At 42.0% G+C, this 15,375-nt stretch overlaps 2 protein-coding genes across 2 annotated transcripts; one reads left to right on the forward strand and one right to left on the reverse strand.

Annotated features, from left to right (window-relative positions):
* Positions 1-776: 776 nt before the first annotated feature.
* Positions 777-3,669, forward strand: LOC139389732 (proline rich 19). The gene is made up of 3 exons (XM_071136651.1): positions 777-2,245; positions 2,511-2,665; positions 2,945-3,669. The coding sequence occupies exons 1-3, from the start codon at positions 826-828 to the stop codon at positions 3,629-3,631; spliced, it is 2,262 nt and encodes a 753-aa protein (XP_070992752.1). The 5' UTR covers positions 777-825; the 3' UTR covers positions 3,632-3,669.
* A 166-nt stretch (positions 3,670-3,835) lies between these two features.
* Positions 3,836-14,467, reverse strand: LOC139389739 (toll-like receptor 13). The gene is made up of 2 exons (XM_071136663.1): positions 14,400-14,467; positions 3,836-8,899 (listed from the first exon to the last, which is right to left on the reverse strand). Exon 2 carries the CDS (start codon positions 8,642-8,644, stop codon positions 5,717-5,719), a length of 2,928 nt encoding a protein of 975 aa, XP_070992764.1. The 5' UTR covers positions 8,645-8,899; positions 14,400-14,467; the 3' UTR covers positions 3,836-5,716.
* Between the last annotated feature and the right edge of the window lie 908 nt (positions 14,468-15,375).

A 15,375-nucleotide genomic window follows, 5' to 3' on the forward strand; every position in this document is an offset into this window, starting at 1 on the left:
ATCATGTTCGATTTACGTCTCGCCAATTTCACAAACGTCGATGGTTGTTTCACTGAAAGTGACGTAAATTGAAAGTTTACGTTACTCTGTATTTAGTTAGTTCGCACCAGCCAGCTAAAAAACTGCATGTGCCACATGAGGAAATTAGGCAAATTAAATGTGCTGTTTTACTCAGTTTGGTGATATTGTTGAATATACCCTACACGAACACGCGCAGCTACATTGATTAGCACATCACATTTTCAATGTGATGTTGGTGGCTAGTCCGGGACGTTGCTGGGCAACCAAACATTTTCAAAACTAGAATGTGTTTACCCCAACTTCCATTTTTGGATAGTTTGCGATATTGTAGATTGCACGTTTTCTGTATCTTGCTAGTTTATGTTACATAATATCACTGGTACATGCAACACTGTATCGGGGTATCTTTCTATTCTTTTTTAAATTTCGCCTTGATTTCCTGCACCTGTGCCTAATTTGTCCAGAAAAAATTGCTGGTGAGTGACTGCCGTTTGTTTACTAACGTTAGCTAACGTAAGCTCGCTAGCTAATCAACAACATTATTTTGTTAATGTGTGCTGATTGAATACTTTTTGTTATTGTGAACTGTTTTGTCTTGCTAGCTTGATAATGTTGGCCATATCTAGCTATTAGGTTTGCTAGATGAAGTTATTTTTCTGACAACGTTAGCTAATGTTCCAGGTTTCATTCATTTGTGTTAATGATCAAAAGTGTTCTGTTTCAAATAATACTTCTGCATGTGACCCAACAGCCATCTTTTTTTTGAATTATTCAGTATTTTCTGTGCACCTAGCATTCCACCTCATGATGAGCCATCTACATGGCAGAGCCTTAACAGAGAAGCAGAATGTCCTGCATGTTTTTAGCAAGCACTTCAAGTCTACAGATAAAACCTGTAGCCCAACCAACAGATCCACTCCACACTGCTGCTCTTCAAGCCATACCAAGAACACAGAAGCACAAAACAGCCAGACGAACAAGACTAAACGACTAAAAACACGCAAGGAGAGGAGACAGGTAAGCAGAGGAGGATCAAATAGCAGATCCCACCAGCACCAAAGCAGCAAAGAGAAGGACCACTGTCATGGTTGCTGCCAAAGCTGCTCTCGCCTTCCTCCACGGAGAGATGCCCCATTAGCCCGCGTTTTCCCCGCAGGGCAAGAGCCCAGCATCATCACGAACAACCGTCTCATCGGCCACCATGGCCTGTTCAACCATGAGGTGAAGTCCATCGACATCGAGCGCCTGCTGAGTGAGCAGAGGAAGTTGGAGAAGCTTGGGCAGCGCGGGGAGCGAGGCAAAACTACTGCTACTCTTCCTCCCCTTCCACCCTCATCTTCCCTTCCTTTCTCCTCTCCTGGGCCTGATTCAGATGTGGGTGAAGTTGCTGTTCCTGACAATGTTGAGGAGGATCCAGATAAAGGGAGAGTAGAAAGAGTAGTAGCAAAGAGTAAGGCCAACAAGTGTTATGAGTATAGGTCTAATTCAGAAAGCAGACTTTTTAAGTGTTCTCATGGGGATACACAAGAGGATTTCAGAAGAAAATTCACATCTATTCAGGTTTGTCTGGAGAAGAATGTAGCCAGTCACTCTAACAGCCAGGAGTCTGGTATCACACCAGGACAGACACATCATAGCGGTCTGACATCATCAGAGGGCGGCGTAGTTACCCTATCATCCACAGAGAGTCCCTCGCGTGTGGTTCGAAACAAGAGCAAGGGGCCCAGGCCTGTAGTCTGTGAAACACTGTTGTCACCCAGTGGAAAGAATGAAAATGAGAGACCACCTGACACAAGGGCTGAGGTTAAGCCTGTTGTCCTTACCATGGAGCAGACCCCCAAAAACCATGGACCTATTCTCCCACACACACAGCCATTCAGGCCCAGTCCAAACATCACAATATCCTCCTTCTCAGCAAGAGGTGGACGCAGTGAGAGCTCAGACAATCAGATGCAGCAAACTGTCACCAACCCTGTCAGTGTGGTAGCTGCGCGTCTGTGCAGGTCTCTGCAGCTGCCACTACTCCGCAGGAGACACCTTGTGGCGGAAAGTAGGGAGGTGCTGCTGCAGGCCCTACGGGAGAGGCACGGGCTCCAGCTGCAGGAGAACCTACTCAACGTGCAGCGACGTCTCAGCTTCGGTACAGGACCCACCACAACCAGGGCCGGCCTGGGGCAGAGCACAATCCTGGAAGGCGTAGGTGCATATGGAGGCTGGCCTGCAGGTATGGTATATAATGTGCTTGCGGTTGTGAGTGTTGGGTTGAGGACCGCAATAAGAAATGGAATCCTCTGTACTCTTGATCATATAATCATACTGTAACTAATCAGATCATATTGATTGAAATTGTGGCCTATCTGTATTATTTGTCAAATGTTTTATTGTAGCCTAACTGCATTTGGATATCGATAGTATTGTACACCACAGTGGGGACTTTGAAAATATCTTCAGTGGTGTAGTTTAGTTGAATGATTTTTCAACTATCACAGCTCCATTGGACAGTGGTTTTGGAGAGAGCATGGTGGAGCATCCGTGCCTAGACGCCCAGAGGTCAGCCCCCAACAAGAGGAGGAGGAAGCAGCTATGCCCCAACAGAATGACCCCTCCTCAGCCCCTCATTGGGTCGCAGAACAGCCTGGACACGGTACGAGCATAAGACATTGAACTATCAGTCATCTTCAGCCATATAGCTTAATAGTAAATAAAAATGGTGAATTTACATCTTATATATATAATTGGTAATTGTAGGTTTATTGTGATAGGATTTCCTAAACAAATTTGCAATAGAACGTGCTACTATAATGCTACAGTACATTTTGTTAGTGAAATTGTCACAGAATGTTCTAAATGACAGTCTTCTTTGCAATACTTAGAAATACTGTATGATAACAAACCAATTGCTGCCACACTTGCTTCTCTTTAGGCTGCTGCATGGAACCCCAACCCCAGTGTGGAGCAGGTTGGGGAACTGATCGGAGAACTACTTAGGCCCTCTTCCTCCTCGCACTTCCTCATGGACCTCCAGCCCTCTGGTTCCCCCTCTCGCCACCATGTCTTTGCCCCCCCTCCTTCCTCACCTTGGGCAGCTCAATCTGGTCTGCCTCAGCCCTGGGATGACGTATTCGACAGGGGAAGCAAGAGAGAGTCAACCAGGGTGGATCACTTTGAGAACTGGAGGTATGACCCAGATTTGAGTTTTCTAAACCAGACAGAAACAGTGAGAGAGAAGAGCAGTGGGCCTTTCTATCATGAGAGTATGCAGTGTTTCCTGCAGTATCCCACAGGGCCAACAGAGGGACACAGAGACAGACACTTGCCACAGCAACAAGATCCATACGACATTGAAAGAAGCCATTTTGGTGGTTCTTCCTCATCCTTTTTTGCTCCTACCCACTATCCACTAGACAGTCATCAGCTCCACCCTTTCTATCGCTTCAACCGCCGCCCCCCAACCAGCCCTGTAATCTCCAGGTCCCACCTTCCTGACATGGCCTACTATCCCCCCTCCAACATGCTGGAGAGTGGCCTGTCTCCTCTTCTGCCACATGGGTCCCTACCTGCTTTCCCCAGCCCTGAACGCTGGTCTTTCCCCCGGATGAGACTGTACTGATCCTCTATGTAGTAGAGACATGCATAAGCACAATGCTATGTTGTTGAGTATTTTCCAAATGCATACCATCAAGTCTAATTGTTTACAATTACAACTGACTTGATTTATTTATTTATTGTTATTGAATACCATCATATGATGGGCAGAAAGACAAAGTGCCATCCAGGAAATGTTGTTTGTATATTTACAAATGTAAGTTAAATGTGTGAGAAAACGTTATTTTACAAATATGTTCTAACATACATTTCACATACTCTAAAACGACTTACAGCCTGGACAGTAAAAACACAGTTATGCTGTAGAAAGGTAACAGCAGCAGAATTTATTTTTTATTGCATGAATACTTCTAATTGAAACATGTGCATGCAAAAACATACAGAAGCACTATAAGAGAAAATGCATTGCAGAACTAATCCAGTATGCTGTTTACAGACAGCTACAGTGAACAAGTCAACTATGGCAGTACAAAATATCCAAGAATCTGGCCCTTGTGTTTTTTTTGTGGCCAGTGGGCCTACTTAAAGTATACTTTATTATTTTTGACAAGCAGAATGCTTTAGCACAGATTATAAAAGACATGAATTAGCATGAATGCATTCTGCAGAGGATTGTCTGCTGTCCATGGGTAGATCCCAATTGCATATTCCTCGCCTTGTCTCCTTCTCAAAACCCATTGGATGAGAAAGCCAGAGGTCACTCCCCTCTGACCTTTTTCTCCAATTGGTTTTGAGAAGGAGCGAGGACATGAGGGGTATACAATTCTCCCCCTGTAAGATGGACTGAATAAAATGAACCTGTAAGTAAAATACTGTACACACTGTATCTTATATTAAAATCTAATAATAGATCATTCATTTACTTGTTTTAGTTTGTGTACTACTGATTGAGACAGTGATATTTTACAACAAGAAGTATACTTATAAAATATTTAAATTCACTTTGCAACATGATTTGTCAAGGAACGTCTCATCTTATTTACCATTTCCATTTTGCATCTTTTAAATGTACATACAGTATTACAATATTATTATGTACTGATCACAACAGGATTAAGTTCATTTTTTCCATTAGAGCAAATTACAAAAGAAAACAAATGATGGCTTTAGCTTATAGCAGTCAATCAAAGCATAAACAATGCTGGATTTCAAGAAAGTAGAACATAAAATAAAATGTTATTTGTCACATGCGCCGAATACAACAGGTGTGCATAATTTCAGTACTTTTACTACATCGAACTTTGTTTAATGTCCTGGAAACAGGCTGCTGCCAGGGCGAAGTGTGTCCTCTAACCTTACAGTGAAATGTTTATTTACAAGCCCTTAACCAACAATGCAGTTTTAAGAAAAAAATAAGTGATAAGTAAAACATTTAAAATAAAAGTAACAAATAATTAAAGAGCAGCAGTAAAATAACAATAGCGAGGCTATATACAGAGGGTACTGGACAGAGTCATGGCACGGAGGGCACTTTTACAAGAGATTCAGTTCCTCTCTCTGTTTCTATGTGTGTGGGTGTGCATAATTGCAGTACTTTTACTACATTGAACTTTGTTTAATGTCTTGGAAAAACAGGCTTCTGCCAGGGCAACGCGTGTCCTCTAACCCTTTCCTTAAGTAATAGGTCTCATCTGTCGGTGTCTTGCTGATTTGAGACAGTGATATTTACCAACAAGATGTATACTTAATTTTAATATTCTTTAACTTTGCAACATGATTTGTCAGGGTATGTCTGATCATATTTCCATTGCCATTTCATCTTTTAAATGTACAAACAGTATCACAATATTATTTAGTACAGAACAAGATTAAAAAATGTTCTTTTTTTCCATGAGCAAGTTACAAAACCCCCGCCCCCCCCAAATGAATTAAGGTTATTAAAGCACTAAATCAAAGCATAGACGATGCTGGATTTCAAGCAAGTAGAAATCATGGCACAGAGGGCACATTTACAAGAGATTCAGTTCCTCTCTCTGTCTTTGTATGTGTCTCTGTGTGCATAATTTCTGTACTTTTACTACATTGACCTTTGTTTCATATCCAGGAATCAGACTGCTGCTAGGGCAAAATGTGTCCTATTACCATTTCCTTAAGGCATTAAGTAATAGTTATCATCATCCGTCGGTGGCTGATTGAAGTATTCCTCCCTCCCCTCATCCTCCTCTTCAAACCTGCTGCTCCCACTCCTCAGCGCCCTCCTCAGATGGTTCCAAAACAGTTCCTGAGCCTTGACCGGGTCTGTGCAGTCTGACCCCGGCCACTGCAGGTAGGTCTTCTTCAACATGACCTTTCTCATACGGTGGTAAGCTGAGAGCTGCCTTTCAGGGATGGGTTCCAGGAAGATGAGCAGGAGCACATCCCGGAGCTCATGGAAGAGCCTGTAGCTGGCCAGCTGGATCTCCAGGGAACACCACTCGCTGCACAGGAAGTGCCTACTAACCACGCAGATGGTCTTGCGGCTGCTGTACACGGCGGAGACGATGTTGTCCACGATGTTGCGACCCAGCTCAAAGTCACGGTGGTGCAGGCACAGCCTGAAAGAGGCTCCGTTGCCCTCCAGGTTTGGAAGTAGCTGGTCAAGTACCCAGGGCTCGTCCGCCGAGTTATAGGAGATGAAAGCATCGTATTTGCTGTGCTCCTCTTTCTCCCTCAGCCTGCGCCAGTGTTGGCCGAACCAGGAGCGGAACACATAATAGCTATACTTCAGTTTCCAATACAGCTTGGTGTAGAGAAGTGGGATTATAGTCAGCAGTAAAATCACAGTGGTTGTGGTGGCAAAAAGGTACTCTCCCAGGTCCAGGTAGCAAACATTGGTGTCGAAGTTGTAGAAGCTTTTTTGGAGTTTTTTATCTTGGCACTGTAGACTGTATAGTAAGACTAACTGGACTCTCTGGTTAGTCAAAGTCCAGTTCTGCAGGTCACTGTTGAGGCAGGTGCAACTAAGAGGAATGTTGCGCAGGTCCAGGTAGCGCAATTTAGGTAGAGCCTCCAGCACATTCACATCTAAGGATTGCATTACGTTTTGGTTGAGAAGCAAGATTTGCAGCTCTGTCAGATTCCCAAAAACCTCCTTTGAGAAGGACTGGATGCCCATGTTCCTTGCACTGAGCTTGCTCAATTTCCGCAGGTTTTTGAAGACACCCGGCTGCAGCTGCATCACCCCGGCACAGGAGTTGTCCAAGGAGAGGAAAGTCAAGTTGGTCAGATCGTCAAAAGTGTCTGCTGCGAAGCTGAAGATGTGATTGTCGGTAAGGTAGAGCGATTGGAGGGAGTTGAGACCACGGAAAAAGGCATAAGGCAGCATGTTGAGGCCGTGGGGCATCTGCGCATCTAGTTTGAGGTTGCGAAGTTTTGTTAGATTCACGAAAGGAGAGTTGGTACGTTTAGAAGAGAAGCTAACCTGATTCCCATGTAGATCAAGAACTTCAAGAGTAGCATGGAATGGTTTAAACTTGGAGCTGTCAATCTGTTTGAGATTGTTTCCATCAAGGTAAAAATTGGCCAGGTTATCGAGCCCCACAAAGGCTGACTCTTCAAAATGAGTGATTTTGTTCCCTCCAAGATCCAAAATGTGCAGGTGTTTGAGTGAATGGAAAGTCTTGTTGAAAAGAACAGCTATCTGATTGTTACGTAGGTTAAGTATTTCCAGGCTATGCAGATCTTCAAAGCTATCCTGGTACAGATCGGTCAGGAGGTTATTGTCCAGACGCAGTGTGACAAGATTAGTCAGCCCACTGAAAGCCTTATGGTCAAGATAGGCGATTATGTTTATGTTGAGTTGTAGGGTCTTCACATTTGGTGTGTGGTGGAAAGCAAAAGAGTTGACTTTGAGTATGCGATTGTAACGGTAGCTCAGATCTGTCAGATTTGGGAAAGAGAGGTTCTGTCTGTTGCAGGACATTAGGGAGGTGAGGTGGTTTTTCTCTGCTGTGAATTTCTTGATTTGATCCTGTCCTTTGAGAAAGTGGAGGCATCTTACCTTCTTCAACTGGTTAAAGGAAAGGTCCAATAAACCTCGGATTGGTGGACAGTTTGAAAGTGTGTTCTTTCGCAATGACAGAATCCCATTGCTTCCCAGACTCAGCTTTTTAACAAATTTGACCTTTGTACTCAAAAGGCTGCATAACTCCATGAGCAGATTGTCAGTCTTCAACCCCATACCAGAGAAGTCTATGTTTCCACCTCTAACATTGCTGACATTCAAAAGTTCTGGCACTGTAACATTGGTTGAACGCAAACGCATGTAGTTTAGCTTCCGCAAGTCCAGACCTTGGAAAGCCCTTGAAGGGAGCTGGTCATTGTAGGATAGATCCAGCAGTAGTACATGGCTGAGGAATCCCCACTCACATGCTAAAGTGACCAGTTTGTTTTTACAGAGATAGAGGGTGGTGAGGGACTCTGGTAGGTCTGTATGGTTAGAATGATGGAGGGACGTTAGATAGTTATTGCACAGGTCTAGTTTCGTCAGCTTCGATAAGTGAGTCACAGATTCTGCCACCGCAGAGAAGTTGTTCAGGTAGTTCTGCCGTAATGTGAGGACATCCAGATTGGAGAGTGAGGAGAAAATACCTGGAGGGAGCCTAATCACTGAGTTATTATTTAGTGACAGGTTGACAAGGTTTTTGAGGTCTTGAAACACAGAGGAGCTGAGATTTGATATTTTGTTCAAGGACAGGTTTAGGCTCTTCAGTTGGCTCATATTTTGGAATGCCTGGTTGTCTATGGTCTCCAGATGGTTATTGTCAATCTGAAGTGTCCTGAGGTTAGGAAGGTGAACAAAGCTATTGTCAGGTATGTGTTTTATCAGGTTTATGGAGATTATAATTGTGGTGGCATAGGGTGGCAGGTCACCTATAATGGCAGATATGTTCTTTGCCTGGTGACGTATACAAAGGAATGTTGTGTGGTTTGAGTTTGGGTCCTCAGTGCAATTCCTGAAGCTATAGCCAACGGTGAACTGGGCAATGTGAAGGACAATTGCTACTGATACTAATATTTTATATTTTAACCCGGCCATATTGTCTGACGAGTGCAGCAGTAGAGGAATAAGGTGAGTAATGTTCTACATCCTGTCCAATGGTTCTGAAATCTTTCCAAGGAGAATCCTGTCCTTTAAAATCACAGTACATTCATTTTAAGTTCCAGGAAATGCATGCATTGGGAAAATAAAGCGGATGATTTTCTTTCTTCAAAAGAGTTGTATGGCTGTGATAATCATCCTGAATTATACTCCTTTATTCTCCATGGTTGAGAATGCTGATAAGAAAGCCAGCTAAATGGGAGAAGGGAAAAACACATTTGAGCAACTTTACAATACATTTCTCAGTGACTTCATTGGAAAACAAAAGTCTCAGTTCTTGTGGCTTTCAGGTTCCTCTTTTCCATTAGGTACTTTCCTTCACCATATCATGATACACCTCAACCTCAACTCAAACATCTCCCAATGGGGTCTTTTAAGTCCAATCAAATTTGACAAATTTAAAATTTGCCCAGTTGGACAAAGTTCAGTTTTGTTTTTTAATATGTTTTTGGTATTTCATTTTTTCATGAACAGTGATAGTCGAAAATGTGGAAGGAGACAGATACAGAGAGGACGGGTTAAGAGGGAATTGTACCCACATCGCCAGGCGTATATGTGGCCCAGAGTCTTGGGTGCTAACCACTACACCAGACTGCTTAAAAAGATTTCCCTTCAGTCAAATCGGGAAGCAATTTGAAATTCCAATGACATAATTTAAATGAGAATTTATCTAAAATGTATTGCAATTTTTATACTTGCATTCTTGAAAGTATGAATAGTTTCAGTTCATATGCTGAATGTCACTAAATTAAATTGGAATTTACCCCAATCCAGATAAATAAATGGATCATATGAATGCTGCTCAAGCGTTTTTCTATAAATAGGGGGTCCATGTTTAATATTGGAATCTAATCAATCCATTTAAATAAATAGTGGGGCCCCTGGGCAGGGGTGCAGCCATGGGTGGACTTGGCTCCCTAGTGGGTGGGCCAATGCCCACCCATTGCTGCACCCCTGCCCAGTCATGTGAAATCCTGACTCTCCACAAAAGGGCTTTATTACAGACAGAAATACTCCAATTGCACACTCCATCCAACTAGAGACATCTGTGCCGTTGTGTGACAAAACTGCACATTTGAAAGTGGCTTTTTATTGTCCCCGCACAAGGTGCACTTGTATAATGATTATGCTGTTTAATCAGCTTCTTGATATGCCATACCTGTCAGGTAGATGGATTATCTTGGCAGAGGAGAAATGCTCACTAACAGGGATGTAAACAAATTTGTGCACACAATTTGAGAAATGTTTTTGGTGCGTATGTTGGGACCAACACTTGTTGTTTCTATATTATAGTCTGTACTACACAATGAGCATGGCGACCCTGCTGTAAATCAAGGAGGCAACAACAGGTGATCAACATCAATTCGCTAGGAATATTAGATCCAATGTGGATTTCAAGTTTTCATAAAAATCGTAAATCGGTTTTTTTGGACACCGATTTGGCCAATTAAATTTTTTTAATAATAATAATAGTTTTTTTTTTTACACCTTTATTTAACTTGGCGAGTCAGTTAAGAACACATTCTTATTTTCACTGACGGCCTAGGAACGGTGGGTTAACTGCCTTGTTCAGGGGCAGAACGACAGATTTTTACCTTGTCAGCTCGGGGATTCGTTTTTGCAACCTTCCGGTTACTAGTCCAAAGCTCTAACCACCTGCCTTACATTGCACTCCACGAGGAGCCTGCGTGGCAGGCTGACTACCTGTTACGCGAGGGCAGCAAGAAGCCAAGGTAAGTTGCTAGCTAGCATTTAACTTATAAAAAACAATCAATCTTAACATAATCACTAGTTAATTAACTACACATGGTTGATGATATTACTAGTTTATCTAGCGTGTCTTGCGTTGCATATAATCGATGCGGTGCCTGTTCATTTCTCATCGAATCACAGCCTACTTCGCCAAATGGGTGATGATTTAGCACTGCCGTTGCACCAAACCTAACTATAAACATCAATGCCTTTCTTTAAAATCAGTACACAAGTATATATTTTTTAACCTGCATATTTAGTTAATATTGCCTGCTAACATGAATTTCTTATAATTAGGGAAATTGTGTCACTTCTCTTGCGTTCCGTGCAAGCAGTCAAGGTATATGCAGCAGTTTGGGCCGGTTGGCTCGTTGCGAACTGTGTGAAGTCCATTTCTTCCTAACAAAGACCGTAATTAATTTGCCAGAATTGTACATAATTATGACATAACATTGAAGGTTGTACAATGTAACAGCAATATTTAGACTTAGGGATGCCACCCGTTAGATAAAATACGGAACGGTTCCGTATTTCACTGAAAGAATAAACGTTTTGTTTTCGAAATGATAGTTTCCGGATTCGACCATATCAATGACCAAAGGCTCGTATTTCTGTGTGTTATTATGTTATAATTAAGTCTATGATTTGATATTTGATAGAGCAGTCTGACTGAGCGGTGGTAGGCAGCAGCAGGCTTGTAAGCATTTATTCAAACAGAACTTTAGTGCATTTGCCAGCAGCTCTTCGCTGTGCTTCAAGCTTTGAGCTGTTTATGACTTCAAGCCTATCAACTCCCGAGATTAGGTTGGTGTAACCGATGTGAAATGGCTAGCTAGTTAGCGGGGTGCGCGCTAATAGCGTTTCAATCGGTGACGTCACTCGCTCTGAGACTTGGGAGTAGTTGTTCCCCTTGCTCTGCAAGGGCCGCGGCTTTTGTGGAGCGATGGGTAGCGATGCTTTGAGGGCAGAGAGCATCATGAAGAACAAGGAACACACCAGGCAGGTCCGAGATACTGTTGTGAAGAAGTTTAAAGCCGGATTTGGATACAAAAAGATTTCCCAAGCTTTAAACATCCCAAGGAGCACTGTGCAAGCGATAATATTGAAATGGAAGGAGTATCAGACCACTGCAAATCTACCAAGACCTGGCCGTCCCTCTAAACTTTCAGCTTATACAACGAGAAGACTGATCAGAGATGCAGCCAAGAGGCCCATGATCACTCTGGATGAACTGCAGAGATCTACAGCTGAGGTGGGAGACTCTGTCCATAGGACAACAATCAGTCGTATATTGCACAAATCTGGCCTTTATGGAAGAGTGGCAAGAAGAAAGCCATTTCTTAAAGATATCCATAAAAAGTGTTGTTTAAAGTTTGCCACAAGCCACCTGGGAGACACACCAAACATGTGGAAGAAGGTGCTCTGGTCAGATGAAACCAAAATTGAACTTTTTGGCAACAATGCAAAACGTTATGTTTGGCGTAAAAGCAACACAGCTGAACACACCATCCCCACTGTCAAACATGGGGGTGGCAGCATCATGGTTTGGGCCTGCTTTTCTTCAGCAGGGACAGGGAAGATGGTTAAAATTGATGGGAAGATGGATGGAGCCAAATACAGGACCATTCTGGAAGAAAACCTGATGGAGTCTGCAAAAGACCTGAGACTGGGATGGAGATTTGTCTTCCAACAAGACAATGATCCAAAACATAAAGCAAAATCTACAATGGAATGGTTCAAAAATAAACATATCCAGGTGTTAGAATGGCCAAGTCAAAGTCCAGACCTGAATCCAATCGAGAATCTGTGGAAAGAACTGAAAACTGCTGTTCACAAATGCTCTCCATCCAACCTCACTGAGCTCGAGCTGTTTTGCAAGGAGGAATGGGAAAACATTTGTCTCTCGATGTGCAAAACTGATAGAGACATACCCCAAGCGACTTACAGCTCTAATCTCAGCAAAAGGTGGCGCTACTAAGTATTAACTTAAGGGGGCTGAATAATTTTGCACGCCCAATTTTTCAGTTTTTGATTTGTTAAAAAAGTTTGAAATATCCAATAAATGTCGTTCCACTTCATGATTGTGTCCCACTTGTTGTTTATTCTTCACCAAAAAATACAGTTTTATATCTTTATGTTTGAAGCCTGAAATGTGGCAAAAGGTCGCAAAGTTCAAGGGGGCCGAATACTTTCGCAAGGCACTGTATTTGAGGCTAAATTGATTTTATTGATGTATTATATTAAGGTAAAAGGAAAGTGTTAATTCAGTATTGTTGTAATTGTCATTATTACACAAAAAAATGCAGATTATTATTATCGGCTTTTTTTGGTCCTCCAATAATCGGTATCGGTATCGGCGTTGAAAAATCATAATCGGTCAACCTCTAATTACAATTAACAAACATATACCTTATTTACGTAAGTATTCAGGCCATTTGCTATGAGACTTTGAATTGAGCTCAGGTGCATCCTGTTTCCATTGATCATCCTTGAGATGTTTCTACAACTTGATTGGAGTCCACCTGTGATAAATTCTATTGATTGGACATGATTTGGAAAGGCACACACCTGTCTATATAAGGTCCCACAATTGATAGTACACGTCAGAGCAAACACTAAGCCACGAGGTCGAAGGAATTGTCCGTAGAGTGCCGAGACAGGATTGTGTCGAGGCACAGATCTGGGGAAGGGTACCAAAAAATGTTGGTACACTTTAGTAAAGGGGTCTAGATACAGTACCTTCGGAAAGTATGTCCAGAATATTATTTACATTTTTATGGAAGGTCCCCAAGAACACAGAGGCCTCCATAATTCTTAAATGGAAGAAGTTTGGAACCACCAAGACTCTTCCTAGAGCTGCCCGGCCCGCAAAACTGAGCAATTGGGGGAGAAGGGCCTTGGTCCCGGATGTGACCCAGAGTTCCTCTGTTCCTCAGAGTTCCAGAGTTCCTCTGTGGATAAGGGATAACCTTCCAGAAGGACAACCATCTCTGCAGCACTCCACCAATCAGGCCTTTATGGTAGTGGCCAGACGGAAGCCACTCCTCAATAAAAGGCACATGACAGCCTGCTTGGAGTTTGCAATAAGTAACCTACAGTAAAGACAATGCAGGAGTGGCTTCGGGACAAGTCTCAATGTCCTTGAGTTGCCCAGCCAGACTTAAACATGATCTAACATTTCTGGAGAGACCTGAAAATAATTGTGCAGCAACGCTCCCCATCCAACCTGACAGAGCTTGGGAGAATCTGCAGAGAGGAATGGGAGTAACTCACCTAATTCAGGTGTGCCAAGCTTATAGTTAAACTGGAAACTGTAATTGCTGCCAAAGGTGCTTCAACAAAGTACTGAGTAAAGGGTCTGAATACTTATGTAAATGTAAAATTATGTTGTTTTTTTTGAATAAATTAGCCAACATTTCTAAACCTGTTTTTGCTTCGTCATTATGGGTTATTGTGTATAGATTGATGAAAAAAAGTATTTAATCAATTTTAGAATAAGTCTAGGTCAGTATACTTTCCTAAGGCACTGCAACTTGTGAACACTGCATGCACTATCACCACAGTTGCTCGTCACTTGACTATCATTCAGAAATGTTCTTCCTGATGTGGGAAAATATAAAAATGTAGGCTAATTAAACAGCTTGTACCCTAGTTTATAGAAAGACCCTCAACCACTGAAATCAAAGCATTGACTTTTGTACTGCTGCATGCAGCAATTTTCCTAATTTAACAAATAAGTTGTTCAATTTCATTTCACTCATCATAATCCATAGCAAATTCTACAGCTTTCATTTACCTATCATAATCCATCATAACATAATTTTATAATAGGTTATCAAACACGTTTCAAGAGTTATTTTACAAATCACATTCAAATAAAGCAAAATCATATCTCAAGTCCTTTTTTCTCTTTAATTTAAAGCCTCGAGTCCAGCCTTACCTCCATTTTGGTGGCTGTATCATGCCTGTATCATGTCCTTTCTGCTACATTATGAAAGCCTGTCTCTTAATCCCTGTTTAATGACTGCCTCACTTTGGTTGTACCGAAAGAGGAAGGAAAGGGACAACGGACATGGAGTCATGACACACGATTAATTGAAAGTTGTTCTCCATTTATTGTTCTTTATGTACATGGCGAGGGAGAGAGAACCCCAGGGACTCCAGTCAGCAATGTGCCAAACACAATATACACAGATGCAACACAATATACACAGATGCAACACTATATACACAGATGCAACACTATATACACAGATGCAACACAATATACACAGATGCAACACAATATACACAGATGCAACACAATATACACAGATGCAACACTATATACACAGATGCAACACTATATACATAGATGCAACACAATATACACAGATGCAACACAATATACACAGATGCAACACTATATACAATCTCTTTATTCTGCTGGGGGAAGGTTTTCATTTTTAAAACTCAAAACAGATATTTGTTTATTGAGTAATTTCAAAATAACTGAAACACTGTTGTGCAATAGAAGGATTGATTGCAAAAGAAAGTGGGAGGTCTCAATATTCTCCTGATAAGTAGGACCAAATAACGCGTTAAGAGGGATGGGTCTTATTTCATATAAAAAGGAAAGGTCTTCTTGGTCGCCAGTTATATGACAATTCAAGTTTTTGTTATTTTTTAAAATCTCTTTTTTACGTAATTCCTGTTTTTGTGGTTGGTTAGATTAATTGTGTCCACCACACCGAGGTAGTGGGCTGAAGAGGGTGTGGCGGGTAGTCTGGAGGACCATGAACCTTAAGCAAACTTTAACAAAGAAATAATTGCCAAAATAAACTTTGTTAGAAGCTTGATTCACTCAGGTAATCAGGTAATTTTCAGAGAAGCAAATACACACGTGACTTAATTGAGTCATGATATAAAACAACACA

The sequence above is a fragment of the Oncorhynchus clarkii genome, chromosome 3, assembly GCF_045791955.1.
Source record: "Oncorhynchus clarkii lewisi isolate Uvic-CL-2024 chromosome 3, UVic_Ocla_1.0, whole genome shotgun sequence".
Lineage (NCBI taxonomy): Eukaryota > Metazoa > Chordata > Actinopteri > Salmoniformes > Salmonidae > Oncorhynchus > Oncorhynchus clarkii.

Excerpts from the sequence above, each read along its gene's own strand:
- LOC139389739 (XM_071136663.1), bottom strand. The coding sequence starts at position 8,644 with ATGGCCGGGTTAAAATATAAAATATTAGTATCAGTAGCAATTGTCCTT.
- LOC139389732 (XM_071136651.1), top strand. The coding sequence starts at position 826 with ATGATGAGCCATCTACATGGCAGAGCCTTAACAGAGAAGCAGAATGTC. Across the intron at positions 2,246-2,510 it reads ATATGGAGGCTGGCCTGCAG|CTCCATTGGACAGTGGTTTT; the intron begins GTATGGTATATA and ends CAACTATCACAG. Across the intron at positions 2,666-2,944 it reads CGCAGAACAGCCTGGACACG|GCTGCTGCATGGAACCCCAA; the intron begins GTACGAGCATAA and ends GCTTCTCTTTAG.